Source organism: Elephantulus edwardii, unplaced genomic scaffold (genome assembly GCF_000299155.1).
Source record: "Elephantulus edwardii isolate Elephantulus edwardi_28Jun2011 unplaced genomic scaffold, EleEdw1.0 scaffold00060, whole genome shotgun sequence".
NCBI classification, from domain to species: domain Eukaryota; kingdom Metazoa; phylum Chordata; class Mammalia; order Macroscelidea; family Macroscelididae; genus Elephantulus; species Elephantulus edwardii.
This window is the reverse complement of record NW_006399810.1, coordinates 17,436,394-17,454,429: the sequence shown is the minus strand read 5'-3', so window position 1 is coordinate 17,454,429 and position 18,036 is coordinate 17,436,394. Positions and strand designations below refer to the sequence as shown.

Here is an 18,036-nt window from a genome sequence, read left to right as displayed (position 1 = left end):
GATAGGATATTTTAACAGAACTTTAGTGTAACTGGTTGGGTATGTTAGTCTTTGCCCTTATGGATAGTTTATGCTTCTACTGCTGGCAGAGTAGCTGAATAAGAACAGACCATCTGGTAAGTTATTATCCCATCTTCCCCACTTGGAATATTACCTTGTGTTCAGACACTGAGGAAATGTTCTCAATCACCTGAAAAAATAAGGGTCACAAAACTATTAGAATACAATAGTGGAACACATTTTACCTTATTTTACAAGTAGCCCTTTCTCTTGCTTGTGAGTCAATCTGTCCATCTAGCAATTAACATCTCTCACTTCTACTTGAATGGCTTTCAAGATTCTTATTTCCATCTATTTTCATTCACACATCACTTCAGGGTGATGGATCACACTAACTAGAATGTTAGCAATTCAAACTCACCCTGTGGCACCTCAGAAGACAAGTCTGGAGATTTGCTTCTGAAAGGCAACAATCTCAAAAGCCTCATGGCACACAGTTCTGTTCTCGTATCATCATGAGTTGGAATCGAGTGGACACTAGGTGGTTGTTTTGTTTTTCACTTCGTAGATATGTCACTGATTGTTACCTCTTTAACATTCAAACGATATCACTCACCTTAATCCATGCCTCGGATATGGTTTTTTCGTATCTAACAGCTGATTTTATGACATCAAAGAGGAGAAGGACATAGTTCTGATTGCTGTTCTCTTGATTTCCTGAAGAACTACAAACAGTATGGAGAAAAATTATTCTTTCATTTCTCACAGAGGAGCCTGTGCAATCTGAGCTCCTGTGTCTGGGAGCAAGTCACAACCACACCTCGAAACTAACTAACTTGTACTACATTTTACCTAAGATTGACTCAACCAGCTGAGATAGCAGAGAGAAAGAGGATTTGAAAATATGTACACTAATTATACATGCATGTGGCATTGCTGCCATTTGGGATGAGAGTCAGAAAACATTCCTGACTGCCTGAGTTCTATACCTTGTTCGTCCACTACTTTTCAACTTGCTTTGGGAAGCCTGCAACCGCGATGGCAAAACACAATGCTGCAGATCCAACTGTTCCCGAAGCTCAGAAATTACCTGCAGAAAGTAAATATTAACCATTTGTTTCACTTCTTTGTGGTGGATTTGCACAGCTAGCTTTACAACAACCTCTTGAAAGATGAAGAAGAGAAATGATTAAATGTTGAACAGGCATTTTGACAGAGAGAGCTGATGCAAGGATAAGGTGTCATACTCTTCTAAATTCTAGGAATCCTTTGAGAAACTAAACAATAATAAACATAATCTGTAGCGGTTAATGTGTACCAACAGGTCTCATTAGTAGAGCCATTCTCTCCACTGATAGCTATCTGAATGAATAAGCATTATCAATCCAGAGAAAAGCAAGTGAAACCCATTAATTTAGTTCATTAATGCTGATCTAACATTACCTAGGTTTCAAAATGGCATCACTAGCATTCTAGTACTCCAGGCTATACAAGTATCTGATAGGATATAAGGAGATACCTGAATAGCATCTGTGGCTGTTAGGTCATGAAGAATGAATTTGAGTATCACAGGCAATTCTTCTAATTTGACAGCTGATAGCTTACCCATCACCAATCGGCGGACCTAAAAATTAAGGCACAAAAGCTGCAAGTATTTTTATTTAATACAACATATTATTAACATATTTAGTAAAATGAGAAAAACCAGTTTTTCTCGTTCAATGTTACCCCTGAAATTTCAGAAGATAAGTTCTCTTGTTTTTCTTCAAATTATGTTTCAACTGCTAATGCCAGTTTCTTTAAAAAATGGACATCTGACAAATATTAATTACTGTTATTAGCATACATTTTAGAATCTAAATTCCCTACTGCCTGAAAGGAGGCATTAGAAAATGTTAACTGTAGGGAGCTCTGGTGGCCTAGTGGCAAGAAGCTGCACTGTAATCCTAGAGGTATGCAGTTCAAATCCACCAGATGCTCTGCTGGAGAAGGAGGGGCAATCTCCTCCTATACTAGTCAGATCTGATTTGAGAGTACACACACAAAATATAATGAATTTTTTTTAAGAAAAAAATGTTTATTTTCTGGAAAATCATGCAAATATTTGGTAATAAAGAATATTTCTAATAACAACTTATTGCTTTCAACAGATCAGTGGATCTATTACATGAAATCAATAAAAAAGAAATAAATATCATTCAATTTCATTCCAAAATAAAATTTTATTATGAACAATTTCTCCCAAAGGCAATGGCTGATACTCGATCCAACAGAACTTCTAGCTGGCTTGGTTCTGAACAGCAGGATCTCTTTACCTTAGACAAGAGCTTTGGATCAAGCTGGAGGCTGGAGAGAACATCCAGGATTGGAACTGTGAGTGGCGTATTCTCCAGCAGAAGGTCACTATGAATGGGAGAGAGAGGAGAAATTGTCTAATGGTTTTAACAGAGATGGGAAAAATGCAAGAAATTCACAAGAGTTTGGGAAGAGAAGATAGATGTAGAACATGAAATTACTGTTAATATATTTCATAAAAATTATTTTTATTACAAAACCCCCCAATCATAAATATCTAAACACATTAAGTAAATTAAAAAGCAAGTATTAAAATAAAATGGAAACAAAAAACCTTTCCTGATTCTTCTTACTATCCACTTTAGTTTGTCATATGTTGTTGATATTGTTGTTGTTAAGTGCCGTCGAGTCGTAGATGACTCAAAGCGACCCTATGAACAAGAGACTTGAACACTTGTATAACTTTCATTGTTTTTCCAAGTTCATAGGGTTTCCAAAGGCAAATTATTTCGCAAGTGGATGCCACTCCTACTTCCAAGCTTGTTTTAATTGGGGAGCTCCAACAATCACTGTCCATCATCACATTTGACACCTCAGTGTCATAGAGTTCAGCATCACAGAAACCATGAGTTAACGCTGTACAGCAAATGGGCAGACCAGTGCTAACAAAAGAAAGAAACCTTAGAACTACAAAAGTGCGAGAGGCACAATAGATACATGTCCAGGGTGTGACAGCAGAATGAATTCTAGCAGAAATATAGAAGGACAAGCTACAATTAAAGTAGGTGGTATGGACCCCAGAGGGTCTGTCCAAAGTCATAAATAGAATAAATTCCTAGATATTTTTTGAGGTAGCTTTGTAGATGTCAAAAAAAAGTATATTTTAAATGGAATGATTTTTTTAACTGCTTCTATGATATCCAGGCAATGGTGATAAAGGAGAAAGTTCAAATTGCTCTGAAGGAATCAGCAAAATACAAGGCCCCAGGAACTGATGGAATACCAATTGACATATTTCAACAAACAGATGCTGCCCTGGATGTGCTCACTAGGTTATCCCTAGAAATCTGTAGAACTCCTGGCCAATTGACTGGAAGAGATCCATATTTATTCTCATTCCAAAAAACGGTGATCCAACACCATGAATATTATTAAACAATCTCAATAATATCACACACAAGCAAAATCCTGCTGAAGATCATCCAAAAACAATTGGAATAGTACATCGACAGAAAACTGCCTTGAACTGCCTCCTGCGTATAAAGGAGGCCATGGCCCAGGGACATCATAGCCAATGCCAGATGGATATTGGCTGAAAGAGAACCAGAAAAATGTCTATCTGTGTTTCATTGACTTTGCAATGGCATTTGACTGGTTGGATCACAACAAATTGTAGGTGGCTAAACTTAATGAGAATGGGAATTTCAAAACACCTGATTGTGCTCATGCACAGGACTGGAGAAAGAATGTTGCAGTTACTCCAGGACCTAAAGTGCTTGCTGCAGAAGGTCAAGGACTGTAATCTTCAGTAAGGATTGAAGTTCAACATCCATGACAGATGGAGATGAGACTGAGATTGTTAACAATTTAAATTTACTCAGGTCCACAATCAACACTCTTGGCACCAGCAGTGAGGAAATCAATAGATGAATTTAACTGGGAAAATCTGCTGTCAAGGACCTCTCCTGAGTGCTACAGTAAAATAATGACAATCTAGAGAAGAAATTGTTCGTGATCCAGCCACAGTTTGCAATTACTTGCTATGCATCAGAGAGCTGGACAATGGCTAAGGATGACAGAAGAGTCAATGCCTTTGTGTTGTGTTGTGGGAGAAGAATGTACCATGGGCAGCTAAAAGAACAAAACGGAATGTCCTAGAGAGGGTGAAGCCAGGTTATTTCCTAGAGGCAAGGATTTTAAAGCTTTATCTCACATACTTTGGGCATGCTGAGAGGAAGGACCAATTCGTGGAGAAGGACATTAAGTCTGGCAGGAGAGAAAGACCCTGGATAAGATGGACTAACACAGTAACTGGAGTAATGGGAGTAGGTGTGTTGGAGGCAATGAGATAGGCTCAGGATAGGGCGAGGTTCAGAGCTATTGCACAAAGGGTAGCTATTAGTCATCGGTTACTCATAATAATGCAACATAGCACATAACAAAAGTAACAACATGATAATCAAGAAGCTGCTTTAAGGAAAAAAGTTCTCTAGTTTCCTATTACTATCTTCTTTGAAAACCATGAATGGTAGACATGGCATGATGAAGGAAATGACTTAGAATTAATCATCTAAGGAACAAAGGAATGTGAATTTTTAATCTCCATCATTGCCATCAAATTGGAAATGACCCACAGTTGACCCTCCAGCAGGTTATCAGAGCTATAAATCGCATGGGAGGAGCCTGTCTGTTTTTCTCCCTCAGAGCCTCTGGTGGATTTGTTAGATCCACCAATGAGGCATAGCCTTTAGTTTAACAGAGCAACTCCCTACAGATTACACCACAAATGAGTCTCATGTGCAACCAAGATTGAGGTCCCCTTGGTTAGAAGGGAACTACTAATAAAAATGTAGGGACTATGTTCAAGTTCTCCAAAGACAAAATTCACATATCTAATCCAAATATTTATTCTCATTCCAAAAAAGATGACATGACAGAGTATGGAAATTATCAAACAATAATGTTATAATGCTTACCCATGGTGGACAGTGTTTGGTGGAGCTCCCAGTTTAAGACAGGTTTGGAAGGAGTGGCATCCACTTCCTAAACATACCTCTGGAAACTATGAACTTTGATAAATGACATAGTGCTAGAAAGGCTTCAGGCCTTTTGTTCACAGGGTCACTATGAGTCGTGCTTGACTCGATGACATTCAACATCATCATCATCACTAATATCACACACAAGCAAAATCCTGCTAAAGATTATCCAGAAATGAGTGGAACAGTACACTGACAAAGAACTGCCAGAAGTACAAGCTGGGTTTAGAAGAGGTTGTGGTGCTAAAGACATTATTGCCAGTGTCAGATGGATCTTGGCAAAAAGCAGAGTTCTAGAGGGATGTCTATCTGTGTTTCATTGACGATGTGAAGGCATTTGACTTTGTGGATCACAACAAATTGGCTAACCTTCAGGAGAATGGGAATCCCAGAATACTTAATTATGTTTATTATGTGAAACCTATACTTGGACCAGGAAGCAAGGAAACACTAGACGGTTCAGAATCAGGAAAGGTGTGCGTATGGGATGCATCCTGTCTCCATACCTTTTTTTTTTTTAACTTTTCTAACTATATGCAAAACAGATCATTCAGGAAGCTGGGCTTTATGAAGAATGTGGCATCAGAATTGGAGGAAGACTCATCAACAACCTACATTATGCAGATGATACAACCTTGCTTGCTGAAACTGAGAAGGACCTGAAGTGCTTACTTCAGGATTATAGTCTTCAATATGGGTTGAAGCTCAACATCAAGAAGACAAAGATTGTCATCACTGGGCCAATTGGCAGCATCATGATAGATGGAGAAGAGACTGAGGTTGTTAACAATTACAGCTTGCTCAGCCCCACAATCAACTTCTTGGCACCAGCAGTCAGGAAATCAAAAGATGAATTGAATTAGGAAAATCTGCTGTCAGGGATCTCTCCAGAGCACTGAAAAGCAATGATGTCAGTCTAGAGACTAAGGTGTGCCTGATTCAGGACATGGTCTTGGCAAATACTTGCTATGCATCAGAGAGCTTGAAAATTACTAAGGATGACAGAAGAATCAATGCCTTAGAATTGTGGTGCTGGGGAAGTCTTAAACATACCATGCATCACCAAGAAAATAAATAAGTCTGTCTTGGAGAGAGTGAAACAAAGTTTCTCTTTGAAGGCTAGGATTTTGAAGCTTGGAACAACTAGAGCAGAATAAAGCAAATGTGCAACAATGAATGAATGAGACCTGCAGTAATTCCAAAGTGTGGTTAGAAAAAGAAGTAAAATCCCATGTTCTACCCATAGGAAATAGTTTATGTCATCTTCTATTCCAAAGATTATTATGTTTTTGATGAAGGTTTACATAGCATTTATGTTTCCATTCAATTATCACAAAGAGTAAACATTCTCATTATTTTTTATTTTTATTGTGATTTTAACAAAAGTTTACAGAAAAGTTAGATTTTCATTCATTCATTCATTGTTGCACATTTGCATTATTCTGCTCTAGTTGTTCCATTTCTATTAGTCTAGTTTCCATGCCTTTGTACCTTCTCATTTTTATTTTAAAGTAACTGTCAACCATTCTGTCAAAGAATTTTTTTAAAGGAGCATGGTACACACATGTGACTCCTGATTTTGTGAGCTAAGCAGTTATTTAACTAACAGACGATTTCAGTAGCCAGTTTTGGTTTAAGGTTTAAATAGTTTCTCAGGGCAATAATCTTGAAAAATACCCCAGTTACAATCAGTTCAGTTAGTTTGGATTAACAAGTTTGAGACTGTTTCAAATGTTTTCCTACTCGATATATATTATGACTCTAATCAGAGTAAGAATAAGCTGGGTTCCATTTAATTCTAATTCAAAGTTGCTGAGGTTGTGGTTTGCATAGACTAGTATTATAGAGTAGTACAGACTACATCATTCTCTTTATATAAATATAAGAATATAAATACATTACTGCTACTCTTTTGCACTGTAGTGCTATAGCTCTTGGGTGGAGCTGTGTTACCTACCTGAGTTCTCTTCCCACATCAGCGTGCTGGGAATCCCCAAGAATCTCAGGTAGGCTGATGATGAAGTCGTGTTGTAGAGCCCCAGGAGCAACGCTGATCAGCTGCATGATCTTAGTGGTGAGGTCCTGCAGTGGAGACATTATTAGTAGTGTACCTCATTACCTAGAGTATCACCTACTGGTGAAGGTAACCAGACAAGAACGTGGAAATTACTGAACAATATCACATGCAAGCAAAATGCTGCTGAAGCTAATCCATAAACAAATGGAATAGTACACTGACAGAGAACTGCCAGAAATACAAGCTCAGTTTAGAAGAGGTTGTGGCACTAGAAACATTATCAACAATGTCAGATAGATCTTGGCAGAAAGCAAAAAGTACCAGAGGAATGTCTGTGTTTCATTGACATTTGGTATTTGATTGTGTGGATCAAAACAAATTGTTAACCTTGAGGAGAATGGGAATTCCAAAATACCTGATTGTGCTTATGCGAACCCTATACTTGGACTAGGAAACAGTAGTCAGAACAGTCAGAATAGAGCAGGAAAACACTGCATGGTTCAAAATCAGGAAAAGTGTGCCCAGGGATGCATCCTGTTTTCATACTTTTACAATCTATATGCTGAACAGATCATTCAGGAAGCTGCGCTTTATGAGGAATATGGTATCAGGATGGGAGGAAGATTCATCAACAACCTACGTTATGCGGATGACACAACCTTGCTTGCTGAAACTGAGAAAGACCTGAAACGCTTACTTTAGGACTGTAGTCTTTAATATGGACTGAAGCTCAACATCAAGACAAAGATTCTCAGCACTGGGCCAACTGGCAGCACTCTGATAGATGGGGAAGAGACTGAGGTTGTTAACAATTACAGCTTGCTGGGCCCCACAATCAACACTCTTGCCACCAGCAGTCGGGAAATCAAAAGATGAATTGAATTAGGAAAATCTGCTGTCAGGGAATCTCTTCAAAGTACTGAAAAGTAATGATGTTAGTCTAGAAACTAAGGTGTGTCTGATTCAGGCCATGGTCTTTGCAATTACTTGCTATGCATCAGACTAAGGATGACAGAAGAATCAATGCCTTAGAGTTGTGGTTCTGGAGAAGAGTCTTGAACATACCAAGAAAAATAGGTCTGTCTTGGAGAGGGTGAAACCAAGTTTCTCCTTGGAGGCTATGATTTTGAAGCTCTATCTCATATACTTCAGGCATGTGGCAAGGAGATCTATCCTTGGAGAAAGGCATCATGCTCAGAAGCATGGAGGGACAGTGCAAGAGAGGAAGACCCTGATGAAATGGATTTATAGAGGAACTGGGGCAATGGGGGTAGGTGTGCAGCAATCAGTGAGACTGGCTCAGGAAAGAGCAGGCTTCAGAGCTGTTGTATATAAGGTCACTATGAGTTGCAGCTGACTCAAGGGCACATAATACAATAACAACAACAACTACTACTACTACTAATGGTGAAATGCAAAGCTAAAATTATTTTGTGTCTAATATGAAAAACAAAGAATACATAGACTCAAGCTCAAAGTTTTGGTGGTCAACGGCACAGAAAATGTCATCCATGAAAGGCATATTTTTAAAAAAGTAGACTCTCACCTTAGAAAAATTAATTATATATGGTTATAGGAGTAGTATTTCTAAATACGGTTCAAGAGAAGAAAAAAATCAGTAAAATCTGTCACATAAGGAAAACACTAAGGAAAACAGCCACATGATCATATTAATTAATGCATAAAGGGTATCGGATAAAATTTAGCATCCTTTCCTGGTAAAAACACTCAACAAAAAGGGACAGAAGGGAAAATTCCACAGCATAATTAATAGTATATTTCCTAAACTGACTCTCAAAAAAAGAGAAATTGAAAGTACTTTTGCAGATGGGAACCAGACAAACATGCCCTTTATGACCACTTTGACTAGCCACCACCTTACAGTATGACTCTCCTGGTCAGTAAGTTTTCCTTTTCCAATTAGTGGAAACTATTATCTTTCAGTCTGTCTCCAGGTAAATTTTGCAGTTTGTCTATTCACACGAATCTTGAGGGATTTTCTTTGTAGGGACAAAACCCCAACAGTGGGCAAGCCAAAATCCAGGAGACCAAATAACTCCAGGAAGATCTCTACATATGGGGAAATATGGGAGGAAAGAAGAGGAAAATCTTAGGATGGACTTTGGCATCCATGGGTTCCCTTAATTTGCTTGACAAGAGGAATGTGGACTGGGGGGAGTGAGTATAGAGAAGCCTGAAAACACTCAAGGTTTATTAGAACTCCTGCACAGTGCAGGAGTTGGGAAGACCAAATAAGGCTCGTCAGTGCTGGCTGCCACTGTAGTCAAGTGGGTGCTCTGTGTGGTGAAATCCATTACTAAAGAGGAGATGGCTGCACCGAGCATGTCCGGGAAGTTGTCGGGATCATACAAACTTGTAGAAAAGTTATCTCCTGCTTGTAGACTTCAGCATGTTAAACTTTAGTAGTCTAACTAGAGAGAAAAGAAGGTTCAGGCTTCACCAGAGTGCTCAAAAGGATCTGAAGTCATTAAGAGTGGGGTCCAGGGGAGGGTAGAGAAAATAGTGCAACAATGAATGAATGGAAACCCAGAATCTCTGTAAATGTTCATTAAAATTAATAAAAATTAAAAAAAAAAACAACAAACAAACAAAAAACCCCCCTCCCAAACAAAAATTAAAAAAAAAGAGTGGGGTCCAATACCTTACCACTAAACTAATAGAGCTCCCTTATTTGTCAATGTTGTTGTTATGTGCTGTGGAGTCCTCTGGGATTCATAGCAAAGCTATGTACAATAGCTCTGAACCCTGACCTATCATGAACCAATCTCATCGTGTTGGACCTAATCGCATTTCTCTAGTTAACTGAGTCAGTCCAACTCATCCTGGGTCTTCCTCTCCTGCGCACTATCTCCATCCTTCCAAGAATGATGTCCTCTTCTCCAAGGACATGTAACCAAAATGTATGAGATAAAGCTTCAAAATCCTTGCCTCTAGGGAGAACCTTGCTTTCAGTCTCTCTAGGATTGACCTGTTTGTTTTTTTGGCAGTCCACGGTATGTTCAACACTATTCTCCAGCACCACAACTCAAGCATCAATTCTTAGTCTATCATCCTTAGTCATCATCCAGCTCTCTGATGTAATGCACGTAACTGTGAAGACTATGGATTATATCAGGTGCACCTTAATCTGCAGACTGATATTGTTGCTGCTCAGTACTCTTGAGAGGTTCCTGACAGCAGACTTCCTCAGTGCAATTTGTCTTTTGATTTCCTGATTGCTAGTACCAAGCGTCAATAATACTGTTTGATAATTTCCACATTCAGCTGGATCACCTTTCTTGGTAATAGGAACAAATATAGACATCTTCCAATCTGGTAGCCAGACAGTCGTCCTCCAAATTTCCTGGCATAGCCTGGTGAGTGCATCTGTTAACTGAACCAAGTCAATCAACATCACATCGATTCCTGGAGCCTTATTTTTTGCCAATGCCTTGAATGTAGCTTCCACCTCCTCTTTCATTATCATTGACTCCCCTTCATCTGGTATTTCCTGAAATGTTTCAGTGTCAATTAATTCTTTCTGGCATAGTGACTCTGTGTATTCCCTCCATTTTCTTTGGATGCTTTCTGTGTCATTCAATATATTTCCTACAGCATCCTTCAACATTGTGATACTAGGAATACATTTGTTTTTCAGTTCTTTGAGCTTGAGAAATGCACAGTGATTTCCTCCATTTGTATTCTCCAATTTCAGCTCTGTGCACATTCCATTATAATACTTTGCTCTGTCCTCCTGAGCTGCCCTTTGAAACCGTCTGTTCATGTCTTTTACTTAGACATGATTTCCTTTAGATTTGGATTCTCGATGTTCCAGTGTAGTCTTTATATAGAGTCTCTTCTAACCTCCATTTTGGTTTTTTCTTTCTGTTTCTGTAATGACCTTTTGCTTTCTTCATGGATGATATCCTTAATATTATCCCACAACTCATCTAGTATTCTATCATTGGTGTTCAATGCTTAAACCTATTCTTAAGATGATCATGAAATTGTGATGGAACTGATTCAGGATCATATCTGTGGACTTATTTTCATTTTCTTTGGCCTCAATTTAAACATGAAAATGAGTAATTGATAATCTGACCCACAGCCTGCCCTTGTCCTAGTTTTGACTGCTGATATTGAACTTCTCCATGATTTCTTCCACAAATGTAGTCAATCTGATTCCAATGCAGCCTATTGGGTGGAATCCATGTGTAAAGTCATCTTTTGTGTCTTTTAGAAAAAAATATTGGCATTGAATAAATCATTGCAAATACAAAATTCACTCTTTCTATTTCCAGCCTCATTTCTATCACCAAGTCAATGTTTTCTAACTACTATTCCTTCTTCATTGTTTCCTACCTTTGCATTCACATGCAAGCAAAATACTACTGAAGATCATTCAAAAATGGCTGGAGCAGTACTTAGGGAACTGCCAGAAGTTCAAGTGGGATTATAAGAGGCCATGGCACCAGGGATATCATCACTGATGGATCCTGGCTGAAAGTAAGGAATACCAGAAGAATGTCTATTTGTGCTTTGTGACTATGCAAAGGCATTTGACTGTGTGGATCATAACAAGTTGTGGATGACAATGAGAAGATTGGGAATCCCAGAGCACTTGATTGTGCTCATAAGGAACCTATACTTGGAGCAGGAGGCTGTTGTGTGAACAGAGAAGGGGAGCATTGCATGGTTTGGAATTGGGAAGGGAGTGCGTAAGGGATGTATTCTATTTCCATATCTGTTCAATCTATATAGCGAGCAAATTATCTAAGAAGCTGGACTTTATGAAAAGGAATGTGGCGTCAGGATTGGAGAGAGACTCATCAATAACCTGTGTTATGCAGATGACACAACCTTGCTCAAAGTGAGAAGGATTTGAAACACTTGTTGCGCAAAACAAGGAATGCAGCTTTCAGTATGGATTATGTTTCAATATCGAGAAAACATTTTTACCAGTAGACCAATAGGCAGTATCATGATGGATGGAGAGATTGAAACTGTCAACAGCTTCATTTTGCTTGGATCCAAAATTAGCACCCTCAGTATGAGCAGTCAGTAAATAAGGTGACATACTGCAATGGGAAAATCTACAATTAGGGACCCTTCCAAATTAGAGGAGTAGTGATGTCAGTTTGAGGACAAAGGTGCATCTGATTCAGGCCACGGTCTTTCCAATTACTAGCTATGCATCTGACAATGAATAAGGATGACAGAAAAAGAATTGGTGTCTTTGAGCTGTGGTGATGGAGAAGAGCACCGAACATCTCGTGCACAGCCAAGAAAACTAATAGATGTCTTGGAGAGGGTGTAGCCTGAGTGCTCTTTGGAGGCAAGAATGAAGAATGTCACATAGTTTGGACATGCTGTGAGTTATTCCTTGGAGAGGGATATGATGTTTGGAAGGGTTGAGGGTTGGTAAAGGAGAGGAAGACCCTCAACCAGGTGGGTTGACAAGGTGATTGCTACAACGGGCTCTTGTGTGTCAGGAAGTGTGAGAATGGCGCAGGACAGGAGTAGGTTCAGATGTTCTGTTTATAGGGTTACTATGAGTCGTACGCAACTCAATGGTACCTAAAAACAACAACAAAGTACCAAGAGTGTTGACTGTGAAACCAAGCAAGCTGAAGTTGTTAACAATCTTAATCTCTTCTCCATCTGTAATGATGCTGCCAATTGTCCCACTGATGAGAATGTTTATTGATCTTGAGCTTCAATCTGTTAAAAGGCCTGTTAAATACTTTATTCCATTTAACCTTCACAATCCCAGGGTTTGTATGATTCTCAAATGTAGGGATATGAGCTCCTCAGGAATACATGCTTAACAATCACACAGCCAAAATGATGCAAATGAGACGCATATACTTACGTTCTTAAAAATAAAGATTCAGTCTTGTAATGTCTGCTAAAAAAACTAGAATGATTTTAAGAGTTTCAGAAAATAAACTGGTGTCCACTAGTAGACAGAATTCAATTTCCCTCATATGTTTAAGTACAAATCACGTAACTATAAAAAGTTCTGGAATATGCAACCAAATTGAAATATTTTCACTGAATTAGGATGATTTGGGATTTCTTTGATTTTAAGGAATAAAGCAAATTAATCTCTGTTCTTTTTTTAAAATTTTCTTTCATTTTTTTGTGTGTACCATCAAATCAAGTCTACTGGTACAGGAGGAGATAGCGCCTCCTTCTCCAGAAGAGCATCTGGTGGATTCGAACCATATACCTCTTGGATTTCAGTGCAGCTTCTTGCCACTAGGCCCCCAGAGCTCCCATAATCTCTGTTCTTTAAAAAAAAAAATTAATGAGTTTCTCTCAAATTATTTTATTTATTTAAAAAAGTAGATCTATCTAGTCATCCTAACTGGGTAAATTCCTTTTTAGGGAAATTTAAAGGGTGAATTATCCACGATTCTCAATCAAGCTGGTAGACTGGTTTAAAAAAAAATTTAAAAAGAATTTTCTGTTTATAAAGGGAAAGAAAATTGGTAAATTCCCAAATATGGTTGCTAGGTAAGAAAACATAATCTCCAAATCTAAGAGATTCCACAAAGCCTACCTTGCTATCCACAATTCTGTCCAGCCACTTCAGCTGATTGATAATGAGTCGAGGCATGCTGATACCATCACTGTGCTTGCTGAAATGTGAGGATGAGAACACAAGGAACTCAGACTTTTTTACTAACATAATATCAAGCACTGAGATCAAACAAAATATTTCAATCACTTAATTAACATTTATTGACTACTTACTATTGTGTTGAGCACTATTCAAGATATAGTGAAAAACATACATAATATGTGGTTGCACATACTAAGAAAGTTCTCTGAAGGAAGGCATTCTAAACCATCACCAGAGGCTAGAATAGGAAGAGAGTTTAGAGAAAATGTTGGAAAGTATCTTACTAACATACTTTACCACACTGAATAAATGATTAAGATGAGTACTTTGAAAAACACAAAAGTACAAATACCTGCTGAAAAAGATAAGCATGTATTCTTATAGAAACAAAAGGGCAAATTTATTATATGTATGATGTATTGAAAACCATTTATGTATCAAGAAATGTTAACTGAGTCATTATTACCCCCAAAATGTTGGTCCCTCCCCACTTTTCAACCTCTTATGTCTAAATTTTTAGTTCCCTTTTCTGGCAGCATTCTTAGTCCCTGTCTGTGGTAGACAATCTTTAACTGCTGAAGAAGATTTAGGCAGAAGTATCTTGTGTGAGCCGTTAAACAAAAGCACGGATTTCCATAATTATATCAAGTTCATTATTACATACACATATTAGAAAACATTATAATAGTACTAAAAAAATCTATATATCTGTATAAATACATAAACTTTTTATAAACAAAATACTGAGCTGAATTGTAAGCACTGACTTAAAAGCTGTTTACCCCACAACTAACAAATTGGTACTAAAAAGAGACATGGCAGTAGAGTCCAAGGTGAGCTGTACTGCTAACCACAGTGGCACCTCTCTCGTAGTTTGGATTCACCAGCAGATCCAAAGAAGAAAGAACAGACAATCATCCTCTGACTCCAAAATGAGTCAGTTCTACCTTGATGGCAATGAATTTTGAATGAAATAATAGAACTTTTTATGGTTTATGACATAATATTATATACCAAACTCCTATTGTTGCACAACTCAATCGCCTACCACTTTCTTTGTAATTCCAAACAGTAATATTACAGTGAAGTCTTTAGTTACAGTTATAATTATTACCTTGGGATAAATCAGAAGACAGCACTGAAGATTGTTATTGTTGGGTGCTGTTGAATAGCTTGTGACTCAGCGATTATATGTACAACAGCTCTGAATCCTGCGCCAATCTTACTATCTCCCTTTCCCCAGTCACTGAATCAATCCATCTCATCGAGAGTCTTCCTCTCCTGTGCTGTCCCTCCATCCTCACAAGCATGACATCCTTCTCCAAGGATTGGTCCCTCCTTGCAACATGTCCAAAGTATGTCAGATAAAGCTTCAGAATCCTTGCCTCCAAGGAGCAGTCTGATTTCACCCTCTCTAGGATGTACCTGTTTGTCCTCCCAGCAGTCGATCGTATAATCAATACTCTTCTCCAGCACCACAGCTCAAAGGCATAAGTTCTCCTTCTATCATCACTAGTCTTTGTCCAGCTCTCTGACACATAGCAAGTAATTGTGAAGACTATGGCCTGAAGATTAGAGTATGCAAAAACTAAAGTTTCTCATACATCCATCTATTGCCCTTTTCTGATGTATGTATTAATCATCAGTGAATACTCTTTGTATCTTTAACAGGGGAGGACCTTTGGAAAAAAAAATCTTATTGTTTTCATTTTTTTTCTAACATTTTTACACATTTTCAATGTTTGTTGCTCTTGCAATTTATCTTTGTGCATTAACTTCCCATACCTTTGTTTACTTTTCTAGTAGCTTTTTAATTTACTTCTGAAAAAGCTATTTTTAAAAAAAATGTATTTTTAATTTTTTAAGCAGTCAGCATATATAAATTACACCATTCAAGAGGTAAACAACAGTATTCAGGAATATCTGATCTCCTTTTACCAGTTTGTGTGTATATATCTACATCTATACAGACAGACAGACACATACACACACACATAATACCTGGAGTAAATAATCTTATATATTCTTATATAACATACCCAAAAAGCTCATTGCAATCAAGTTGGAACCAACTAAAACTTACCCTCCAGTTGGTTTCTGGGGGCAATAAATTCAATGAGAAGACACAGCCCATTTCTCTTCTATGAACAGATGATAAGATTCAAACCACCAGAGAGGTCACCTTTGAGTTACCAGCACAAGTCCCTTTCTCAGTTCCTAGTTATCACATCAATAAATGAAACTGAAGACAACACAGTAACTTAAGAAATTAACGTTTTGATAAATATGACCTATTGAGAAACAAATTATTTCTGTCTGAGTAATCTTCTGAGAAAGAAAGTTAATTAAGTACATGGTCCTTTCATTCTAAAATAATTCCACTTACTTTTCAAAAAGAAATGCTGGCAACTTTTCAAGTAAAGTTTTGATAATGGCAGGCTAAAAAAAAGAAGACAAAGAAATAGTATATTTTTATAGATTAAATCATGCTCCCTCCCCCAAAATCTATGTTGTAATTCCTGATCACTGTACTTGTTCTTACCTGAAAAATAAGACATTTCTTTTGTTATGTTAATAAGGCCATTCTTGCATAGGTTGGGTCTTTTCTGGATAGTAACTTAGATGGAGAGATACTGATACAAAGAAATAGATATAAAGGCAAAGAGTCATGTGACAATGGAGGCAATATATCTACACAACTAGGAATGCCAAAGATTGCTGGCAACTACCAGAAACCAGAAACCCAAGGAGCCAAAAAGCCTTACATAGGACTGAAACGCTGAATCTGTTCTTTAAACTAGGCACTTTGTGCTATTTTGTAAAGGCAGCCCTTGGAAATGAAGACCGTTTTAAAGTGCACAATTGTCTCTTTCACTACCATCAAACCAGAAACAACTCACAGCAGATGCTTCACTGGGTTTTTGAGGCTTTATGTCAAAATAGGAGACTATCCATTTTTCTCTCACGGAGATGTTGGTGGATTTGAACCTTTGATCTTGTGATTAGCGGGCCCGCGCGTTAGGTACTTTAACACCAACAATCCTTTCAAATATGATGATAACCATTAAAAGAAACCTATGATATGGAGGATTTTGAAGATGAACAGGTGGATTTGAACTGTCAAAAAAGATGCAGTCTTTGGGTTAGCCATATAACCCCTTATGGACCATGCCACCAGATTTCTCTAAAATACACAGCAGAAATGGGTAATCACGATTCTAACAAGAGTTCTTTATTTCCTTAGTCAAGAACTATAAGATTTTCTAATTATAAGACTGTCCATGTAGATAATGTCTATATTTTGAATTTAAATTGGTGCAAAATACCCCAGAAACAATAGCAAATTTCAAGAAGACAACAAACAATAAATACTGGTGAGGTTGGGGAGAGCCTGGAACCCTCCACTGTTGGTAGGAGTGTAAAATGGTGCAAGCACTGTGGAAGGGGTTTTGGCACTTTCTAAAAAGTTGGAAACAGAAGCATTATTTGCCACAGCAATCCCACTACTGGGAATATACCCTAAAGAAACCAAAGGCATGACCCAAATAGATTTATACACACCCATTTTGCTGCTGCAATATTCACAACAGCAAAGAGATGGAAACAACTAAAATGTCCATAATAAATGAATGGATAGAAACACTACGGTACATTCACACAATGGAGTATTACGCAGCACTGAAAAACAGAGAACTCATAAAGCCTTACACAACATGGGGGAGTCTGGAGGACATTTTCGTAAGTGGAATATCTTAGTCACAAAAGGACAAACACTTTAGAACACCACTGTTATAGATGGGTACAGGGAGTGGTGGTGGTGGGTGAGCAGAGAATGAGAAAAGAGTGGATAGATCATTAATGAACATTTCATGAGAACAGATAAGAGAAAGAAATTTCCAAAAGGAATTTATTATTAGGCATTATACATATGACAACACTCTGGAACAAAGGATGCATTGCTGGGAGGGCTGAGGAGAAGGAGAGGAGGGATAAAAAAATGTGCAAAAAAGAATTACAAAGATTGTTAGGAAACAAAGACTTATCAAAAAGTGTAGAACTACTATCAAGTCTAAACGAAAATAATTAGTCAATTAAATATGACAACCTGAAAAACCAAACCCAATCATATGGAGTACGTTCTGACTCACAGCAACCCACCACTGGACTTCTCAGGATGTAATTTTTTAAAAAAAAATTTTATTAATTTTGGGGAGCTCTGGTGGCCTAGTGGCAAGAAGCTGCAACTACAATCCCAGAGATGCACGGTTCGAATTCACCAGATGCTCTGCCGGGGAAGGAGGGGCAATCTCCTCCTGTACCAGTCAGAGCTGATTTGA

At 38.0% G+C, this 18,036-nt stretch overlaps 1 protein-coding gene across 1 annotated transcript in view; it reads right to left on the bottom strand.

Moving 5' to 3' along the window:
- Window positions 1–18,036, bottom strand: part of FANCD2 (Fanconi anemia, complementation group D2) — a 113,022-nt gene that overhangs the window by 87,027 nt on the left and 7,959 nt on the right. The window contains exons 6-13 of the mRNA XM_006887699.1: window positions 16,086–16,138; window positions 13,637–13,715; window positions 7,012–7,136; window positions 2,316–2,403; window positions 1,520–1,624; window positions 990–1,090; window positions 617–725; window positions 155–190 (exon numbers count right to left, since the gene is read on the bottom strand). Coding sequence (XP_006887761.1) covers window positions 155–190; window positions 617–725; window positions 990–1,090; window positions 1,520–1,624; window positions 2,316–2,403; window positions 7,012–7,136; window positions 13,637–13,715; window positions 16,086–16,138 — 696 coding nt within the window. The remainder of the gene's footprint in view (window positions 1–154; window positions 191–616; window positions 726–989; window positions 1,091–1,519; window positions 1,625–2,315; window positions 2,404–7,011; window positions 7,137–13,636; window positions 13,716–16,085; window positions 16,139–18,036) is intronic.